The sequence below is a fragment of the Syngnathus acus genome, chromosome 21 (assembly GCF_901709675.1).
Source record: "Syngnathus acus chromosome 21, fSynAcu1.2, whole genome shotgun sequence".
Classification (NCBI taxonomy): domain Eukaryota; kingdom Metazoa; phylum Chordata; class Actinopteri; order Syngnathiformes; family Syngnathidae; genus Syngnathus; species Syngnathus acus.
In genome coordinates, this window is record NC_051105.1 from 2060322 (window position 1) to 2075115 (window position 14794).

A 14794-nucleotide genomic window follows, 5' to 3' on the forward strand; every position below is an offset into this window, starting at 1 on the left:
TCGTAAAGTTTCCCTTTCTAGTAGTGAATTTTTAAAAGCTCAATTATTTCACGCCGGCGCCTCACTCGTCTGCGTTGAAGGTAACGCTCACCCGTGTACGTGTGTGTTTTGATCCACTTTCAAGTTTTGATGTATTTTTTAGCGTGCAAGGCGCTGCTGGTCTCTATCTTTCTCCCTGTTGCCTTTTCTTTTTGCCATTCTCCTAATAGCGATTATGATTCACGTTTAGTTGGATCGGTGTGGATCTAATCCGCCCAGGACCTGCACAATCGGTACCAATAATACGATCCTCTCGACATGGAGGTCATGTGAAAACAAAGTGCGGTTAGCTCTAGTCTTTACCTGTCGTCAACAACTGTTGCTCGTATCCTGAATTAAGGAGAGCCAAGAACGGGGTGGCGACATCATGTCCTCTCCCATCGCTGGGCGTCCAGGCTCGTCCTCAGACTTTTTGGCCCGCTGGATACCGAGCAGCACCAGGGCTGGTGTGATTCTGGACCCCGGGTCTCTACGATACGACTCCCCAGGTACTGCAATGTCCTCAGAGCCGGAAGACTTTGCCCCAATGACCGCTTCGGTGGACAGCAGCTGCCTGGGCGTGCCCGGGGGAGACATGGAGGCTGACAGGCCGGAGGAGACGTCCAACCGCTCGCAGGTTTCCGTTATGATGAAGCTGGACCAGGTAGTCATAATATTAAGTGCACAATTCATTGAAGGTTGTGGAAGAGGGTTTTATCTGTGCATACACATACAAATTGTCAGAATGGTACTACCCGAGGCTAAAACTTTGATTGACCTGTTTCAAGATTGTTCAAAACTTAAATGAAGTTTTTACACAGTTGCCAAATAAACCTTGAATAAGATCTGCATTTACTCCTGCAGCTGAGGAGATGGCAGCAGCACTTGCAGGAGCAGCTCAAAGTGGACCAGCTGGACCAGCTCCTTCGCCTTCAAGAAGAGCAGCAGCAGAGGGCTCTGGGAGTTTCAGGCTCCAGTCCTGAGCCCAACCACTCTAGTCAACACCGGGGACTCCAAAAGAACCACCGCCAAGAGGGAGAAGCACGCGCGCGGCTCCAAAGCGGTCAAAATGGCATCGAAAGGCACAACGAAGAAGGTGAGAGGTTTTTCTATTCATTCTGTTTGCAACCTTTGTGGACGTGTTCTGAGATTTTCACTTATCTGTCTGAGATGTAACCCTCACAGTAACGAAGGCTTCACTGTACAAAAAGTGACGGAAGTAACCCAGAGTGTAGTTTTGTGTCCCGCAGACCCAAAGCATGATGATGACCTTCCCAAACCAAGCACAAATAGCCACAACACGCAGAACAGCGAAAGAAAAGATCATCACATGCCACTAGACAGGTAAGATGATAGTGGTTTTCTTTTGTTCTTTTTCAGAACGTGTGTCTCTGCTTGTCTATTTGCTGTGTGCATTTGTGTCGGTATATCTTTGTCTGTATGTGTCCATTTGTGTCTGTCTCTAGGCCGATCCAGACAGGCAAGCAGACGTTTGAGGAGTTGTTGGAGGAGCAGCTGAAGTTGGAGAAGCAGAGGTTGAATTATACCCAGCAACCGCAGGTCAGACAAGTGTTCCTATTGAGACAAACATCGTCTGTCAGATACCACAAAGTGGAACATTGTGATGGAAGTGGAAATATGTCTCGTTATTTTGACAGAATCCAGAAGGAGGCCTGTCGGCGGCGCCCCCTAAAAGGACTTTTCTGAGGCGAGGTGAGGGCTTGTCTCGATTTACCAACAAGGGCTCTCTTCCCAAAAAGGACTCAAACAAGGCTCGCAAACAGTCAAGCCAGGCCAGAGTCGATGCCCACAACAACTGTGAGAAAGCGACCGTCCAGCGGCTTCCCGTCCAACGCAAAACCGCCACTTTGAACACAGACAACCGCCCGAGAGAAGAAAGGGACCGAAGGGTCGAGATTAAAGAAACGCGGACCAAATTGTTGGAATGCCACCAGAGACAAAACACAGGCGGGGAGGTGAGAAGAAACAAGGTGGCGGAGGACAGTCGCCCTGCAACAAAGCAGGCTGGCGTGCAGGCGGAGTCGCCCGACGTCCCACGAGAATCACCAGATACGTCATTGATGGAAAAGCGCCGTTGGGAGTGCAAGCGCAATCTGGAGAGCATGGAGCTGGGAGAGTTTGAGCTACTGGAGCAAGCTGCAGAAGAGTTCTCCTTCTCATCTAACTCCTCCTTCGTCAGCAAGGTGACAATTGGTGTGCATTTGGACTTTCGAAGTTCTACTTGTCTAATTGTCATGTTTGTTTTTTTGGGATCCGCAGATTCTGGAGATGGACCGCGAGAAGCGGAAGCTTCTTGGTGTGGCTGGGCTTCACCACAGACGACTCTCATCCACACCCATCAAGTCACCAGCGGCCAGAGAGCAAAAGCGCAGCCCCGAAATTAACGTCGTGACGAGCCATGACAACGATGAAATGGAGGTGGAGGACTCTTCATCAAAGGCCAACACTGATCTTAAAGAGCCCGAAAGGGCAGTCACGCCGTCCGGTTCCTCCCGCTGCAATGATTTCCCCGCCCCGTCGGAGCTGCCATACGACAAGCGCTCTTACCAGGATGACAACGACGACGAGAGCGAAGACACGCTCAGCAGTATCGGCAACAACGATGACAACGAAAGCGACTGCTCCACGCTGGAGGACGACAAAGACGCGGCAGCAGGCCAAGTAATTTTTGACGACGACAACACGTGGAACGAAATGGACGACACAGCGGTCGGCGTCGAACCCGTTCCCACGGAACCGACCCATCCGGAGTCACAAGCTGCCACTACTCTGCCTCCTCCTCCAAAACTCATGATGAAACTGTTCCCTGCGCTCAAGCCAAAAACTCAAAATGCATTGCTTCCTCCGCCTGAAGTTATCTCACCTTCGCCACCTCAAAAGGCAGACAACAAGGAAGGTGAGCAGCTCGCGCATTGAGAAAAAGCACAACAGAAAATGGACAATAAAAGTGTGTGTCTTTGCTATCAAAGGGCCGCAGATACAGTCCACACAGTTGAGGGAGCGACTGGTGGAGCTGGAGATCGAAATTGAGCGGTTCAAGAAGGAGAACGCGGCGCTGGCCAAGCTCCAACAGGAGAACGAGAGGAACCGGGACAAACTCAGGTTGTGGGATCCTAAGCGATGACCACGTCCCCCTATCCTTGTGGCTCTATTAACACTTTGGGTTTTCCAGGAAGGAGCGGCTGGCGTGGGAGCAGCAGCGAGCTGAGCAGTTGGCTCAATTTGAGGAGTACAAGAGGGAAGAAAGCGGCAAGCTCCTGCGAGAACGCAAACTTTTTGAGAAACACGCTTCAGCCGCCCGAGCAGTGCCCGACAAAAAGGAACGTGAGGAAATACAGGTACACATGAATTTAACCATTCTTGGATGCAAAGGTGTTGGTGAGCCAATAAAAAAAAGTCAACTGGTGCCTTCGGAGTTGTGTGTTGTTCCGAAAAAATGGAATTGAACGTCATGTCATTTTGTACCTTGAGGCTCTGAAGCAGCAGCTCAGTTCCCTCCAGGAGGACCTGAGGAAGAAGGACAGTCGCTGGTCAGCCACTCATCATCGCCTCCGCCAGCAGATCGAATCGCTCCGACAGGAGAACAACGAGCTGAAAGACGAGGTTAATGCCAGACCACCCTCAAAAAGCTTTTCCAAATCTTAGGCTTGATTCTGTCTTTTAAAAGTGCTTCTCAATCTTATCTCTTGAGGTGCGCATGCTGGAAAAACTTCGTCTGAGCGCCTTGAAGAACTCCGTAGACGCTGGAAAAAACGTCAAACGTGCGCCTTCAGTTAGCAAAGGAGTCACATTTGCCGTGAGTACTATGTCCATTAGGAAAAGTTACTATGAAGCACCTGAATCGTGCAAAATACGTTTTATTTCCCCTCCTTCAGGATCCCCTGGACTCTCGGAGTGTCAGCCCTTCACACGGCAGCACTGCAGCGCCCCCCAGAGGCAACGTCACTGAACATGCGGGTAAAGGTGCCTTGAAAAGACTCGAATGTTCTGACCATAAAGCGTAATGGTGGCCCTGACGATATTGTACCCCAACAGGAATGAAGAGCAGCTTGAAAAAGCCAGCCGAATCCTCCACCTCCTCGTCACATGAAGAAATGTCAGAGGAAAAGCAAATGACTGCCAAAGAGAAATCTCCAAACGAACAACATTCTGAGAGCTCCTCGCCCGTAAGAGATGGCACTCTGAAAGTCTCGGGTTTTTTGATTTGTAAAGTTCAAGCTAATAACGATAATGATACTTTGTGATTCATTCAGATTGTAAGCGAGTCAAATGAAGAAGAGAGAAGTGAGAATCTGTTCTGTGAATCTGTTCAGGAAGTTATCACTCATCCGGACGGCAAGGTAAGACAAAACCTGACTGACACACTATGGATTCACAACAATTCGAGTCGTCTTTACAACAAAGAGAAAAAGCAGCAATCATTTATGACTGGCTGTGTTTCAGGTGGAGAAGGTCCTAGCTGGTGGCGATCGTGTCATCGTGTACCCCAATGGGACCACAAAGGAGGTGTCATGTGACGGCGTGACAGTCAAAGTGACTTTCTTCAATGGTGACACCAAAGAAGTGATGGCTGACCACAGGGTGGTGAGTGCAGCCCACTTGGGACACCTGACTGACATCTAGTTTGAGCTCCTGAACAAGTTGTCCTCCGGTCCCCAGTTGTACTACTACGCTAACACCAGGACGACACACGTCACATATCCTGACGGCTTGGAGGTCCTGCACTTCCCCAACAACCAGACAGGTCAGCCCGTCATCAGAAAATAATACTGTATATGGTTTTCTAGCTCGATTATGTTCAAGGTGGCATCCATTTTGGGTTTGCAGAGAAACACTTCCCAGACGGCCGTAAGGAAATCACATTTGCAGACCAGACAGTGAAAATTCTCTTCCCAGACGGCAGTGAGGAGAGTGTCATGATGGACGGAACAGTCGTACAACTCAAAACGTACCACAAAATTACTGATTGATCAGAAAACATATAAAAATGACAACATTAGACGCTGTAAAACTTTGACTTTACCTATTATAATTCCTTTTAAAAGACTTGATTATTGTGGAAGTGATACTTTATTTCCATCAAATTGTATTTTTTTCTATGTGCATTGAAAATGTATTCATGTCTAATTGCTACTCTTCCTGTAAAATTCTACATATATTTAGATCAAAGTGAAAACTAGGCAAAGCGTGCACTTTGGCCACTTATGACGTCTCGGTGGTCAACAGGGACGGCACCAAGGAGATCCATTTCAACACGGGACAGAAGGAGGTGCACACGGCTGACTACAAAAGGCGAGAGTACCCCGACGGCACGGTCAAGACCGTCTACGCCGACGGACGGCAGGAGACGCGATATCCCGGAGGACGACTACGCGTCAAAGACAAGCACGGAAACGTGTTGACGGACGAGCGGCGCTAAACCTGCCACGCGTATTGATCTCGATCAAAACCAGTCGCAAGGAAGCTTTCTATTTATTACCTCCGGTTTGGAAACCCACCTCGAAGCGTTACAGCTATGGTGATAAGAAAAAATGTTCCCTCAGCACTATGCTGACTTCTAAAATGTGTGACTCTAAAATTGCCAAAAAGCAAAGCCATTATTTTTGTATTTGTACATTTGTATTTCTCTTTGTTTTAAACAATTACCATAAATGAATCCTGCTTGCTTACTTGATGTGTACAAAAACAAAAGCTAGGATAAACTGACGAACAACACACTTTAATGACATTGAAATAAACAAAGTGGCAACTTAAAAGGACTCTTGAGAACGTGATAACAAGAGTCAAACTACTTTTTCCCTTGGCGAACGCATGACAGCTTGAAGGTAAAACATAAACCAAACCATGTGTGGCGGACCTTCAGTCAAGTTGTGCCAAGCCGCTGGCCAGCAGAGGCAAGAAAACTGCCTGTCCCTCCTGGTTGTACAGCAACACGGACGGCTCAGTGGACGCGTCATCATACTGGATGGATAGACAAGGCAGTTTCTTATTAGAGCACAACTTTTTCAACACTCAAGCAGATGAACATAAAACAACATACCTCCATTTAACACTATCTCCCTTTAATCACCTTATTCCACAAAAATGCTAAGATTTCCTAATGGCCACTTTATTCTATTGAAACGATTCCAAATTTGAGCCTCTGATGAACTAGAGTGGGCCCACTCCGGTTCCTTCCCATCAAATTGTGACTCGACGGCAGCAAAATGCAAAACGGCCTACCTTAAACTCTGCTATGATGTCTCCGTGCAGCAGGTGGATCATGGCCTGTGTGGCCTTGACACTCCACTCCGGGCAGTAGGGCAGCACCTGGCCCTCCGTTTGTATGTTGGGAGCCTTGAAGCCCGCCACGTGCACCTTCAACGCCTGCAACGGGAAGCGCAGCAGCTCGGCCGGCATCTGCCGCAACCTGGAGTGAAAAACGGAACTTGGCTGAGCCCACTGTCGGTCAAGGGTGTTGCGATGCAATCGTACAAGTTGCTGGGCACGGTGTCGTTGGAGCCAAAGTCCATGTGTTGGATGAGGATCCGGACTGGTTCGGCGCTGATGATTTCCAGTATCTTGGCTCGGTAGTAGTTGCCGTCGCTGTACTCCGCCAGGCATGGGCCGCCTGATAAGGGTTGCAATTTATAACAGGCTTTCAAAGTAGAGTTAGGTTTGCTGAGCCTTTTCAATGTTACCAAGAGGGAAGCTGGTAAGCGGCAGAAGACTGAGAACATCAGCATTAATCCGTGTCATGCACTCTTGCAGTGTTTCCCCGTCCACCGTTTCGTGGGCCATGTCCTCGCAAAACAGAAAGACCTGCACCAGCGACATGTGACGTGATGAATACGTTTATGGATATGTACCGGTAGGTTCCATAATTTCATCGCAATTACCTTGTTGGGAGTCTGCAGGTGCCTCACGTGGACGTTCAAATGCTCACCCACCTCGGGCAAATCGGGCTTCGTGAAGGGGCCCAACATCACTTCCCGTGGGCCAAGCAGACCCTAAGACAAAGTAGCACAATTTGAAATCTGAGTCCGTATCAGTTGCTCTCAAATGTTTGATACCAAGTACCGAGAAAGAAGAAAAAAACAATTACTACTGGTGGTATTCTAGGCACACTTTGAGAATCACGGATCTACCCAGAATCAGTCAGAGTACCTCTGTGTCGATGTCCCAGATGTCCAAAATGGGCACAGGAGGCAGAGGAGGTGCCTGCAAAAAACAATACAAATAAAACTTGCATGACTTGTACATGGCTAAACACGAGATAAAGGAAGTTTCTTAAAACTGAAACAAGGTTGTAAATGATGCTCAAACAAGAAGCAATTTTTTCCCCATGAAAAAGTAATACCATAGCTATGAAAACAAGGCTACAAAAGCGCAATTTGACATCAAAATAGCAGTTTCCATGGAAACACAATCATTTGCCATACCGGTGGTGTGGTCTGGTCAAACAGGGCGTGTTTGTGGTGGCACAAGATGGTGCTGAGGCTCAGTCCATCCAAGAAGATTTCAACCGTGAGTGGTTGCCTGGGGTCAGTCGGCAGCATCTAAAATACACACATTTACATAGCTTTGTTTGTCTGGGCGTGTATGCGTGCGTGCGTGTGTGTACCAAGACGTTGACGTCCACACGGCGATCCAAGAGCATCTCGTTGAGAAGTTCTATGGCATCCTGATGCCAAATCCTGCCGATCTGAGGACAAGAACACCACCACTCTGTCTTCAGCAGTATTGCATGGACATACCCAATGTTTGGTCTCACAGGGTTGGTGGCGTGGAGCTGACAGGCCACGCAGAGTTGCGGTATGTCTTCGCACAGTAGGCGGGGGTACACGTGGACGACCGGAATGTTCTCCACCAGGCCGTAGTCCACGTATTGGACCTGCAACCACCATAATGGTTCTTTCATAGTCATCATTGTAGATTTATCTGAGTCAGTCAGTTTGGTTTGTATTCTGTATTTCAGGACCAGCAGGGGGAGACAAAGAAAACCCACCTTGACATGTCCTCCCAAGACCTCCAGCAGCTGGCCCCGGTACCACAGCATGTCGGGTCCAATGACAGAGCATCCCTTTACAGTCTTCCAGGTGTACAGCTTCTGATTGGGCAGCGTCTTCATTCTCTGATGGATCTTCTTCTTTAGATTCTCCAAATGACATTCTGAAGAGAAGCAACCTCCAGTGAATCCAATCTCCTTCAAGTTCTCACCAGATAAATTGTTTGCGTTACCTGCAGTGTCAGTTCTGGCATAGATGAGTCCGTCCTCACTGACGGCAGAAATGGTCATGTGGTTGTGGCCCAGTTGTGGAAGCTCTGGTGTTTTATACAGATCTGTTTGCACCTACGCACAAAAAAAAAAAAAAAACATCATTCACTTCCATGTGAATTTTGGGTGGCTGATTGGGGTCGAGCACCTTCTCAACGGCCCTGATTGTGCGGGGGGCGGGTCTGGGGAAATGAAGTTTTGAAATGTACGCCGGCAACGGAGGAGCTGCCTGTGTAGGAGTCTCGGCTTGTATGTTGGCGTCACAAGAATGAGCATCAGTTTCATTTGGCTTTTCGGGAGGAACAGAGAGCTCACTGCAAAACAAAAACAGAGAATACTGGCTTTGTAATATTCAACACCTGTAAAAGTCTTGAAACCCTTCTGTGCATATGTTGGAACAACAACTCACACGGGCTTCCTCTCCCTGAGGGCGAGACCCTCGTAGGCCAGATAGTCGGAGACATTGACGAACTCTCCAGTCTTGTTGGTACACATCAATGTGACGGCTACAGGACGCTCATCCGTCAGCTCCTGGCAACGTCAGAATACGTTAGAGCAAGTACAGGTGTCAGAGGAAGAACGTGAGCTTCAGACCTGGATGGTGATGAGACCTGAGGCTCCTGACAGGTTGCAGTGCATGAAATCACAGGCAGTGGCGGTCCAGGTGGGTTGGCCCCCTGCTGGCCTTTTACAAAACAGCACATTTCATTTTGGTCCCTATATAAAGGTGAGAATCACTAAAACTGTATGTGTTTGTGTGTTACTTGATGTCCGTCAACGAGCACTCCAGAGCAAAAGAACCCTCCAATGAAGCCGGCAGTGGCTGCAGGTTGCTTACGTGCAGCTTCACCTTGTTGCCATGGTCACAGCGCATCACCTTGTTGCCGGGCAACACACGGCAGACCGAGTCACTGAAAGTTGCACGAATGGCAAGTTTCAAAATAAGATGGCACACCTCTGCTATGTCATCGGACGAGACGTCGGAGCAGATCAGTCCTCTTTCCCAAATTTGGTTGACGCGAGCAGCACAGAACATGTTTGACGTCCACACCACGTCCTGAAGCTTTGCGAGCTCACACTCCTTCTTCAGAAGCTCATTGAGCCTGGAATATGTTTAATACAGACTCAGAGCAGGAATTCATCTGGCAAATGATTGTGTGGCAAATTCAGCCTATTGACAGATCAAAAGACCGCTCGGCCCACCTTTTAAGTTGAGAGTCGTCGTTGACAAACTGGACGTAGAAGCTGCTGGGTGAGTTGATGTGGCTCACTCGCACTTTGGCGTCCTTCAGGCTGCCGGGGAGGTTGAGCCGAGGCTGGAACTCCACCACTGCGTCAGCGTTTAGCTCCAAAGGCCTGAGACCATTCAGCTCAAGCGGCGAGTCCCACAAGGCGTCATCGGAGACCATGTTGGTCTTAAACCTTAGACAAGTGGGATGATGACAGTCAATTAATAGTCACCGTTTGCGAATCTTTTTCGTAACAAACATAATTATTATTATATTTTTATTTAATAACGATACCCAGTTTTGGAGCACACCAACTGCTCTTGAATTAGCACTTCAGCTATGTTGGTGGGCGAGTCAGTTGGGCTGCTCTCAAGCAGCTTGACCGGTAGGGGTGTTTTCTTTGACGATTTTACTGTATGGCAGACAAGGAAATGAGTCCAGCAACATACATGTGCACTTCAGTGAATTTTTTCAAAATCAAATAATCAGCGAACTCTTTTTTTTATAAGTATTGTAAGATTGATTGATTGATTCAATTGACTTGACCTGTAACCCCAATGGTGAATAATTTTCCATGAGTCAGGCTGGTGAAGCGTTTCACACAGGCGTCGCTCCACGTCTCTCCTGCCAGAGGAAGCACATCCGACAAGCAGCACTGGATGGCCTACGTAACACGGGCACACCCACACAAAGCTGGTTTAGGGACACCGCATGGATGAGATTGAAATCAACGTAAGTGCTATTACCAATGCCGGCAGGGAGAAGAACTCATCCTTTATCTTCCTCAAGTCGCTGACCAACACCGTTGTCATAAATCCTAAATCAATGTAGAACACGTCCACCTTTCTGTACCCTGGATTACCTGAAACGTGCGCAGATAGCACATAATAAAGACTTGTTTTTGTAATGTTGATGACTCGAGTATTCAACTATGTGACGATTGTTGTCGATTAATCGGTTAATTTGGACACCTCTAGTCCTTACCTATGACCTCGGCTCTGTGCCACATGTTTTCGTCAAAGCGGGCAACGCAGGCCTGTCCGATGACGGGACAGTAAAGCAGCAGGCTCTCTTCTGCATTCTTGTCGTTGTAGCACTCCTGAAGCTTGGCTTTTAGCAACAAGGACTCCATGTTGTCACTCTGCTGGTCGCAAACATGGATGAAGAAAAGAGATCAGGTACAGTTTCATTTTCTCATTTGATAAATTGTATTTAAAGTACATGGGCAGAGTGTTGATGTTTGTGTTGGGTACCAGCTGAATGTAGAAGTCATCAGGGCTGTTGACGTGCGTCACCACTGCGTTGTGCTCCACGTTGATTTTGGGTACGACAGCCGAGTAGTACTTCAACGGCCTCCTGCTCGGCTTCACCGGATAATAATACCTGACGGCGGCGATGACATTAAGGCAGTGCTTACAAACTATGTGTATACTAGTATGTATAGTACATATGCGTGTAGTACCTGGCCACTTCAATGAACACCAGATAGTCCCGGATGGAGATGGGAACGTCGTTGGATGGTCCCACGGGATCTTTGCTGAGGTCTACCAGCAAGGAGTCTCTGTCTTGACCAAAGGAACTCATTTCCACCACGGCGGAACCAACCACTTCACAGAAGGCCCTCTGAGCCTGCTTGCTCCAGCCCTTTGACTAAACACACGCCAAGTTGAGGATGTCAAGGATGACATTAAATGCGCAATATTAGCGGGATAGATGGTCTGACCAGGTCGTAGGGGACCAGGCCCTTGAGGGAACATCGGACGGCCTGAGGAGCAAAGCGAACCAGCTCTGGGTTTATCTTCCTCAGGTGGTTGTTCACCGACGACACTGTGTTCGAGACATCCCTACAAAAATGAAGAGGAGAGTTGATGAAAACAAGCCGATTTTCTGGCTCGTTTTTTCCTCTATTCTACAAACGTACACGGACAAGCTAACCTCTCGATGGCCAAGCTCTTGGTGTAGCCGTAGTCAATAAAGAAGATGCGGATGTGGCCGAGTTGGTCGACTGGACAGCTTTCCACGCTGCTGTCATGGCCGTTTTGAAAGACCGACAGCACGCTGGTGCGGCACCAGAGACCCTCTTTTCCTTTTGCCAAGAGTATGGAGCCTTCAAGGAAAGTTACACGTTTCTTTGCGACAATCGACAACAAACATCCGTCGTCGAAATCGAAAAATGAACGCACCGTTTTGCACGTTGTCGGCAGTGGAGAAGCAACTGGCGTCCAGTGTGCAGAAGGTGTTGATCTCCTTGGACAGGATGTCACTCTCTCGCTTCTTGGCCGCATAGCGCACATAGAAGTGAGTGGGGTTGACCACATGAGTCACAACCACCTTTTGAGCAACTGAGGACAGTGCGGACAGTCAAGATTTATTTTCAAGTTTCAAACACTAGTCTCTGTTCTGTCTGCTTAGGCCAACATGTTGGTAATAAGTCAACAATCGGAATTTAAAAAAAAAAAAAAAAATGCTTGTAATTTGTATCTTCATTGATTGAAGACTTAAGGGAGCAGAAAAAAAACCCAAGCTATTTTATTTCTGATGTGTTTCTAAATCAATCACAACGTGCGCATGTCATGGCTGCTCAATACAATGTGAATTGATTATCTCCATTTCCATTGGGTAATATTGTTCCAAGGTGACTCAGACCCTGGTTTTTAGTTTCAGAGTATATGTTTCATACCATTTTTCGTCTGCTCGGACAAATGCGAGCTTCCTCTCCTGCGTGACCTTCGCTTATCTTTGGCCAATTCAGGACCAGTGGGAGGGGCACCTGCAGAAACTTCAGATTCAGAAAATTTGATTAATCCCTACAGAGAAATTAAGAACACATGACAACAACTCGGGGGTCTTTTAGATGTGGACATACCATGTTGATTCTGCGTCTCTGTGAAATCCTCAACGATGATGTCATGGATGGCGTCAACTTGAGAGGATGCCTTGGAGTTGTAGCAGATGCTGCCACGAGTCGGGGGCGGAGAGCGGCAGCGAGAAGCCGGGCTCCTGCTCGGGCTTATCCTCTGATTCGTGCTCCTCAGCGGGCTCTTGGCTCTGCCGTGGCTGTGGTGGCCGTAGCTGCTGGCTAATGACTGACCATGAGCCTGCCCGGGAGGCTGTTGGGCCAGCTCACTGCTTTGTTGCTGGAGGCGGGGTGGCACCACAGACAGGCTAGATGATCGGGGATAAGACAAATGCGGCAGTGAAATGATAAGCAATAATAGTGTTTCCTAAACTGTGACTCTGTTAGAGCCTAAACTGGCCAATGCAACCTAAAATGGGATCTTTCTAGCGGTTCTCATTCTAGAATATTCCATTGACATGCTTTCTAGCATTCGGTCAATTGAGAGGAAAACGGATTTGATATACAGTTGAGTCGCTTGACGAGCTTGGTTGCTACAGTTGATGAAACAATGGCTCCTGGCCACTTCATGAGGATATATTGAAAGGAGTCACCTGTTTGGCTTGCCTGTGTCCATCTTCAGAAACAGGTCCACACTCTGGTTCCCCCACTTGGACTTGAACATAACACTAAACCAAATACATGAGAGTTATCATTGGCGAACTTCTTATTGCCTCGCCTTGTAAATTTTTTCTGGCGAACAATGAGCATTGCTTGGTACAGTTCTTGTTCTTGTGTGGCGCCGATAATTAATAATGGCGTGATTACAAACCTCATTCCACAGCCCATGGTGATGCACTTCATGTTGAAGGACTCCTTGTCTATGGGGGCCTGCAGAGTCTCCAAAATCTGTCATACAAACAGAATCATTTAGCATTAACTAGCAAATATTAGGAATATGTTTCCTGATATCTATTTCAAAGCATTCCTGTGATTCAGTGTGCTGCATTAAGCTTCCAAACACGGATGAGCATGTTACTGGCTGTATTTGAATGCTGTAATGATGATAGCTCTTGAACCGACAAGGTTTGAGAAAAAATATGGCATCACGCACCTTGTCCAAGTCGCTGTAATGTTTCAGGAGGGGCACGCTTTGGACATTCTTGGCTTTCTGCACGGCGTTGTCCAGAACGTCCATCCTCGCTTTGACTTTGCAAAGTTCGGCATGTGTGCTGGTGAAGTGAACATCCAGTCCACTGAGCTTACTCAGCTGCATGTTTCGCCTTTTGGACACACAAAACAGCATCAGCGATGGATGTCAAGTCTTTATTCGAAATTTTGTAGCGTTACAGCCCGATACCATCCGTTTATTTTATGAAAATGGACTTTCGAGAGGGGGCATTCCAGAATAAGGCAAATGGAACAAAATGCGGGAAAAGCTAAGTGCTGTGAATACTTTCCAACGCCATGCCTTGCACATTCGTACCACTTCTGGGTGGTGCGCATCGCCCTGTCAGCGGCCTGGGAGATCTCCATCTTTAGTCGGGCTTGCTCAGTCTTCACTTGCTCTGCCAAGCCTGCATTTAAAGTCTGCACGGATGCGCCAAAACACACACATCAAGCACTTCCACATGTCGAGAGTATTCTGGAGAACTAAGTGTGTGTGTTCCACCTGGTGTAAGTACTCCAGCATGTCCAGATGTTCTGCAGCAGTGGCCAACGCCTCATCCACAGCCTTCGCGCTCTTCTCAAGGTTCACCGGCTGAGGAAAACATTTATTGACTACATCCAGTCTTAAAGGATACCTCGCTTTTTTTGATGTGCAGTGAAGCCTAATCTATGTAGGACACTACTCACTGACATGAGGTATATATTTGTTATTCGTGAAAAACAACTAATATTACTGGAGTTATGAAGATGATGATGTCTTTAGAAGTTCTGTATGTATGTGCTATAGTGCATGGCATGGTAGAAAAATGTACAAAAAAAAGCAGACAACTGAGAAGTTGACAGCACATAAATTGTACCTGCATGGCATCCACAGTGTTGCCGCTAATGTCAGAGGATTGCACTTGTTTTTTCCGATTGTTTGATTTGTCCAACCTGGGACACACAGAGAACCAAGTTCCATTAACTTGGGTCAAATTTCAAAATAATGGAATAGAAATAAAATATTTTTCTTGATGGATAATGTAAAATTACATGACTTTCTCTTGGGGAATAATGTCAATTTTGTCAAAATATGGATGCAATTTTGATTTCAACAATTTCACATGAAACGAGCCAATCAAACTGCATGGCTTGGCGGCTCCAAACATACCGTAACCGGCCAGCCCTCCCAAAATATATATTTTTTCCAATAACAACAACAAAATCCTATATCTTCAACAACAGATAAAGAGATCTGCCCTTGAAGGCCCAGACCTGCCTTTT

At 47.4% G+C, this 14794-nt stretch overlaps 2 protein-coding genes across 4 annotated transcripts; one reads left to right on the forward strand and one right to left on the reverse strand.

The window, feature by feature from the left end:
- Nucleotides 1–390: 390 nt before the first annotated feature.
- Nucleotides 391–5695, forward strand: cenpj (centromere protein J). Of its 3 annotated transcripts, none has more exons than XM_037240040.1 (17): nucleotides 391–682; nucleotides 883–1114; nucleotides 1254–1362; nucleotides 1485–1578; nucleotides 1677–2222; nucleotides 2299–2935; nucleotides 3009–3141; nucleotides 3212–3377; nucleotides 3511–3642; nucleotides 3731–3835; nucleotides 3915–4002; nucleotides 4075–4205; nucleotides 4293–4379; nucleotides 4483–4623; nucleotides 4699–4783; nucleotides 4867–4987; nucleotides 5266–5695. In XM_037240040.1, exons 1-17 carry the CDS (start codon nucleotides 407–409, stop codon nucleotides 5456–5458), a joined length of 3276 nt encoding a protein of 1091 aa, XP_037095935.1. In that variant the 5' UTR covers nucleotides 391–406; the 3' UTR covers nucleotides 5459–5695. The 3 variants fall into 3 exon arrangements, with proteins under 3 accessions (XP_037095935.1, XP_037095936.1, XP_037095937.1); XM_037240041.1 differs by having other exon boundaries at nucleotides 3915–3996; XM_037240042.1 differs by having other exon boundaries at nucleotides 1269–1362.
- A 44-nt stretch (nucleotides 5696–5739) lies between these two features.
- rnf17 (ring finger protein 17) lies at nucleotides 5740–14460 on the reverse strand. Its single transcript, XM_037240036.1, has 34 exons — nucleotides 14389–14460; nucleotides 14034–14123; nucleotides 13848–13951; nucleotides 13476–13644; nucleotides 13194–13270; nucleotides 12976–13050; nucleotides 12392–12690; nucleotides 12206–12304; nucleotides 11709–11867; nucleotides 11461–11632; nucleotides 11249–11369; nucleotides 10988–11175; nucleotides 10779–10908; nucleotides 10510–10669; nucleotides 10272–10387; nucleotides 10072–10189; nucleotides 9820–9937; nucleotides 9500–9718; nucleotides 9252–9399; nucleotides 9061–9173; nucleotides 8891–8981; nucleotides 8706–8827; nucleotides 8445–8610; nucleotides 8260–8371; nucleotides 8027–8190; nucleotides 7793–7912; nucleotides 7643–7723; nucleotides 7461–7577; nucleotides 7186–7239; nucleotides 6918–7028; nucleotides 6720–6840; nucleotides 6514–6649; nucleotides 6262–6448; nucleotides 5740–6000 (listed from the first exon to the last, which is right to left on the reverse strand). Exons 1-34 carry the CDS (start codon nucleotides 14392–14394, stop codon nucleotides 5899–5901), a joined length of 4365 nt encoding a protein of 1454 aa, XP_037095931.1. The 5' UTR covers nucleotides 14395–14460; the 3' UTR covers nucleotides 5740–5898.
- Between the last annotated feature and the right edge of the window lie 334 nt (nucleotides 14461–14794).

What these genes read in the sequence shown, in the direction of transcription:
- cenpj (XM_037240040.1), top strand. Translation starts at nt 407, where the DNA reads ATGTCCTCTCCCATCGCTGGGCGTCCAGGCTCGTCCTCAGACTTTTTG. An exon ending in ATTATACCCAGCAACCGCAG is followed by an intron (nt 1,579 to 1,676) that starts GTCAGACAAGTG and finishes TTATTTTGACAG; the next exon opens with AATCCAGAAGGAGGCCTGTC. An exon ending in AGGAACCGGGACAAACTCAG is followed by an intron (nt 3,142 to 3,211) that starts GTTGTGGGATCC and finishes TGGGTTTTCCAG; the next exon opens with GAAGGAGCGGCTGGCGTGGG.
- rnf17 (XM_037240036.1), bottom strand. An exon ending in ACCATGGGCTGTGGAATGAG is followed by an intron (nt 13,051 to 13,193) that starts GTTTGTAATCAC and finishes TATTTGGTTTAG; the next exon opens with TGTTATGTTCAAGTCCAAGT. An exon ending in GCCTGGTCCCCTACGACCTG is followed by an intron (nt 11,176 to 11,248) that starts GTCAGACCATCT and finishes GCGTGTGTTTAG; the next exon opens with TCAAAGGGCTGGAGCAAGCA.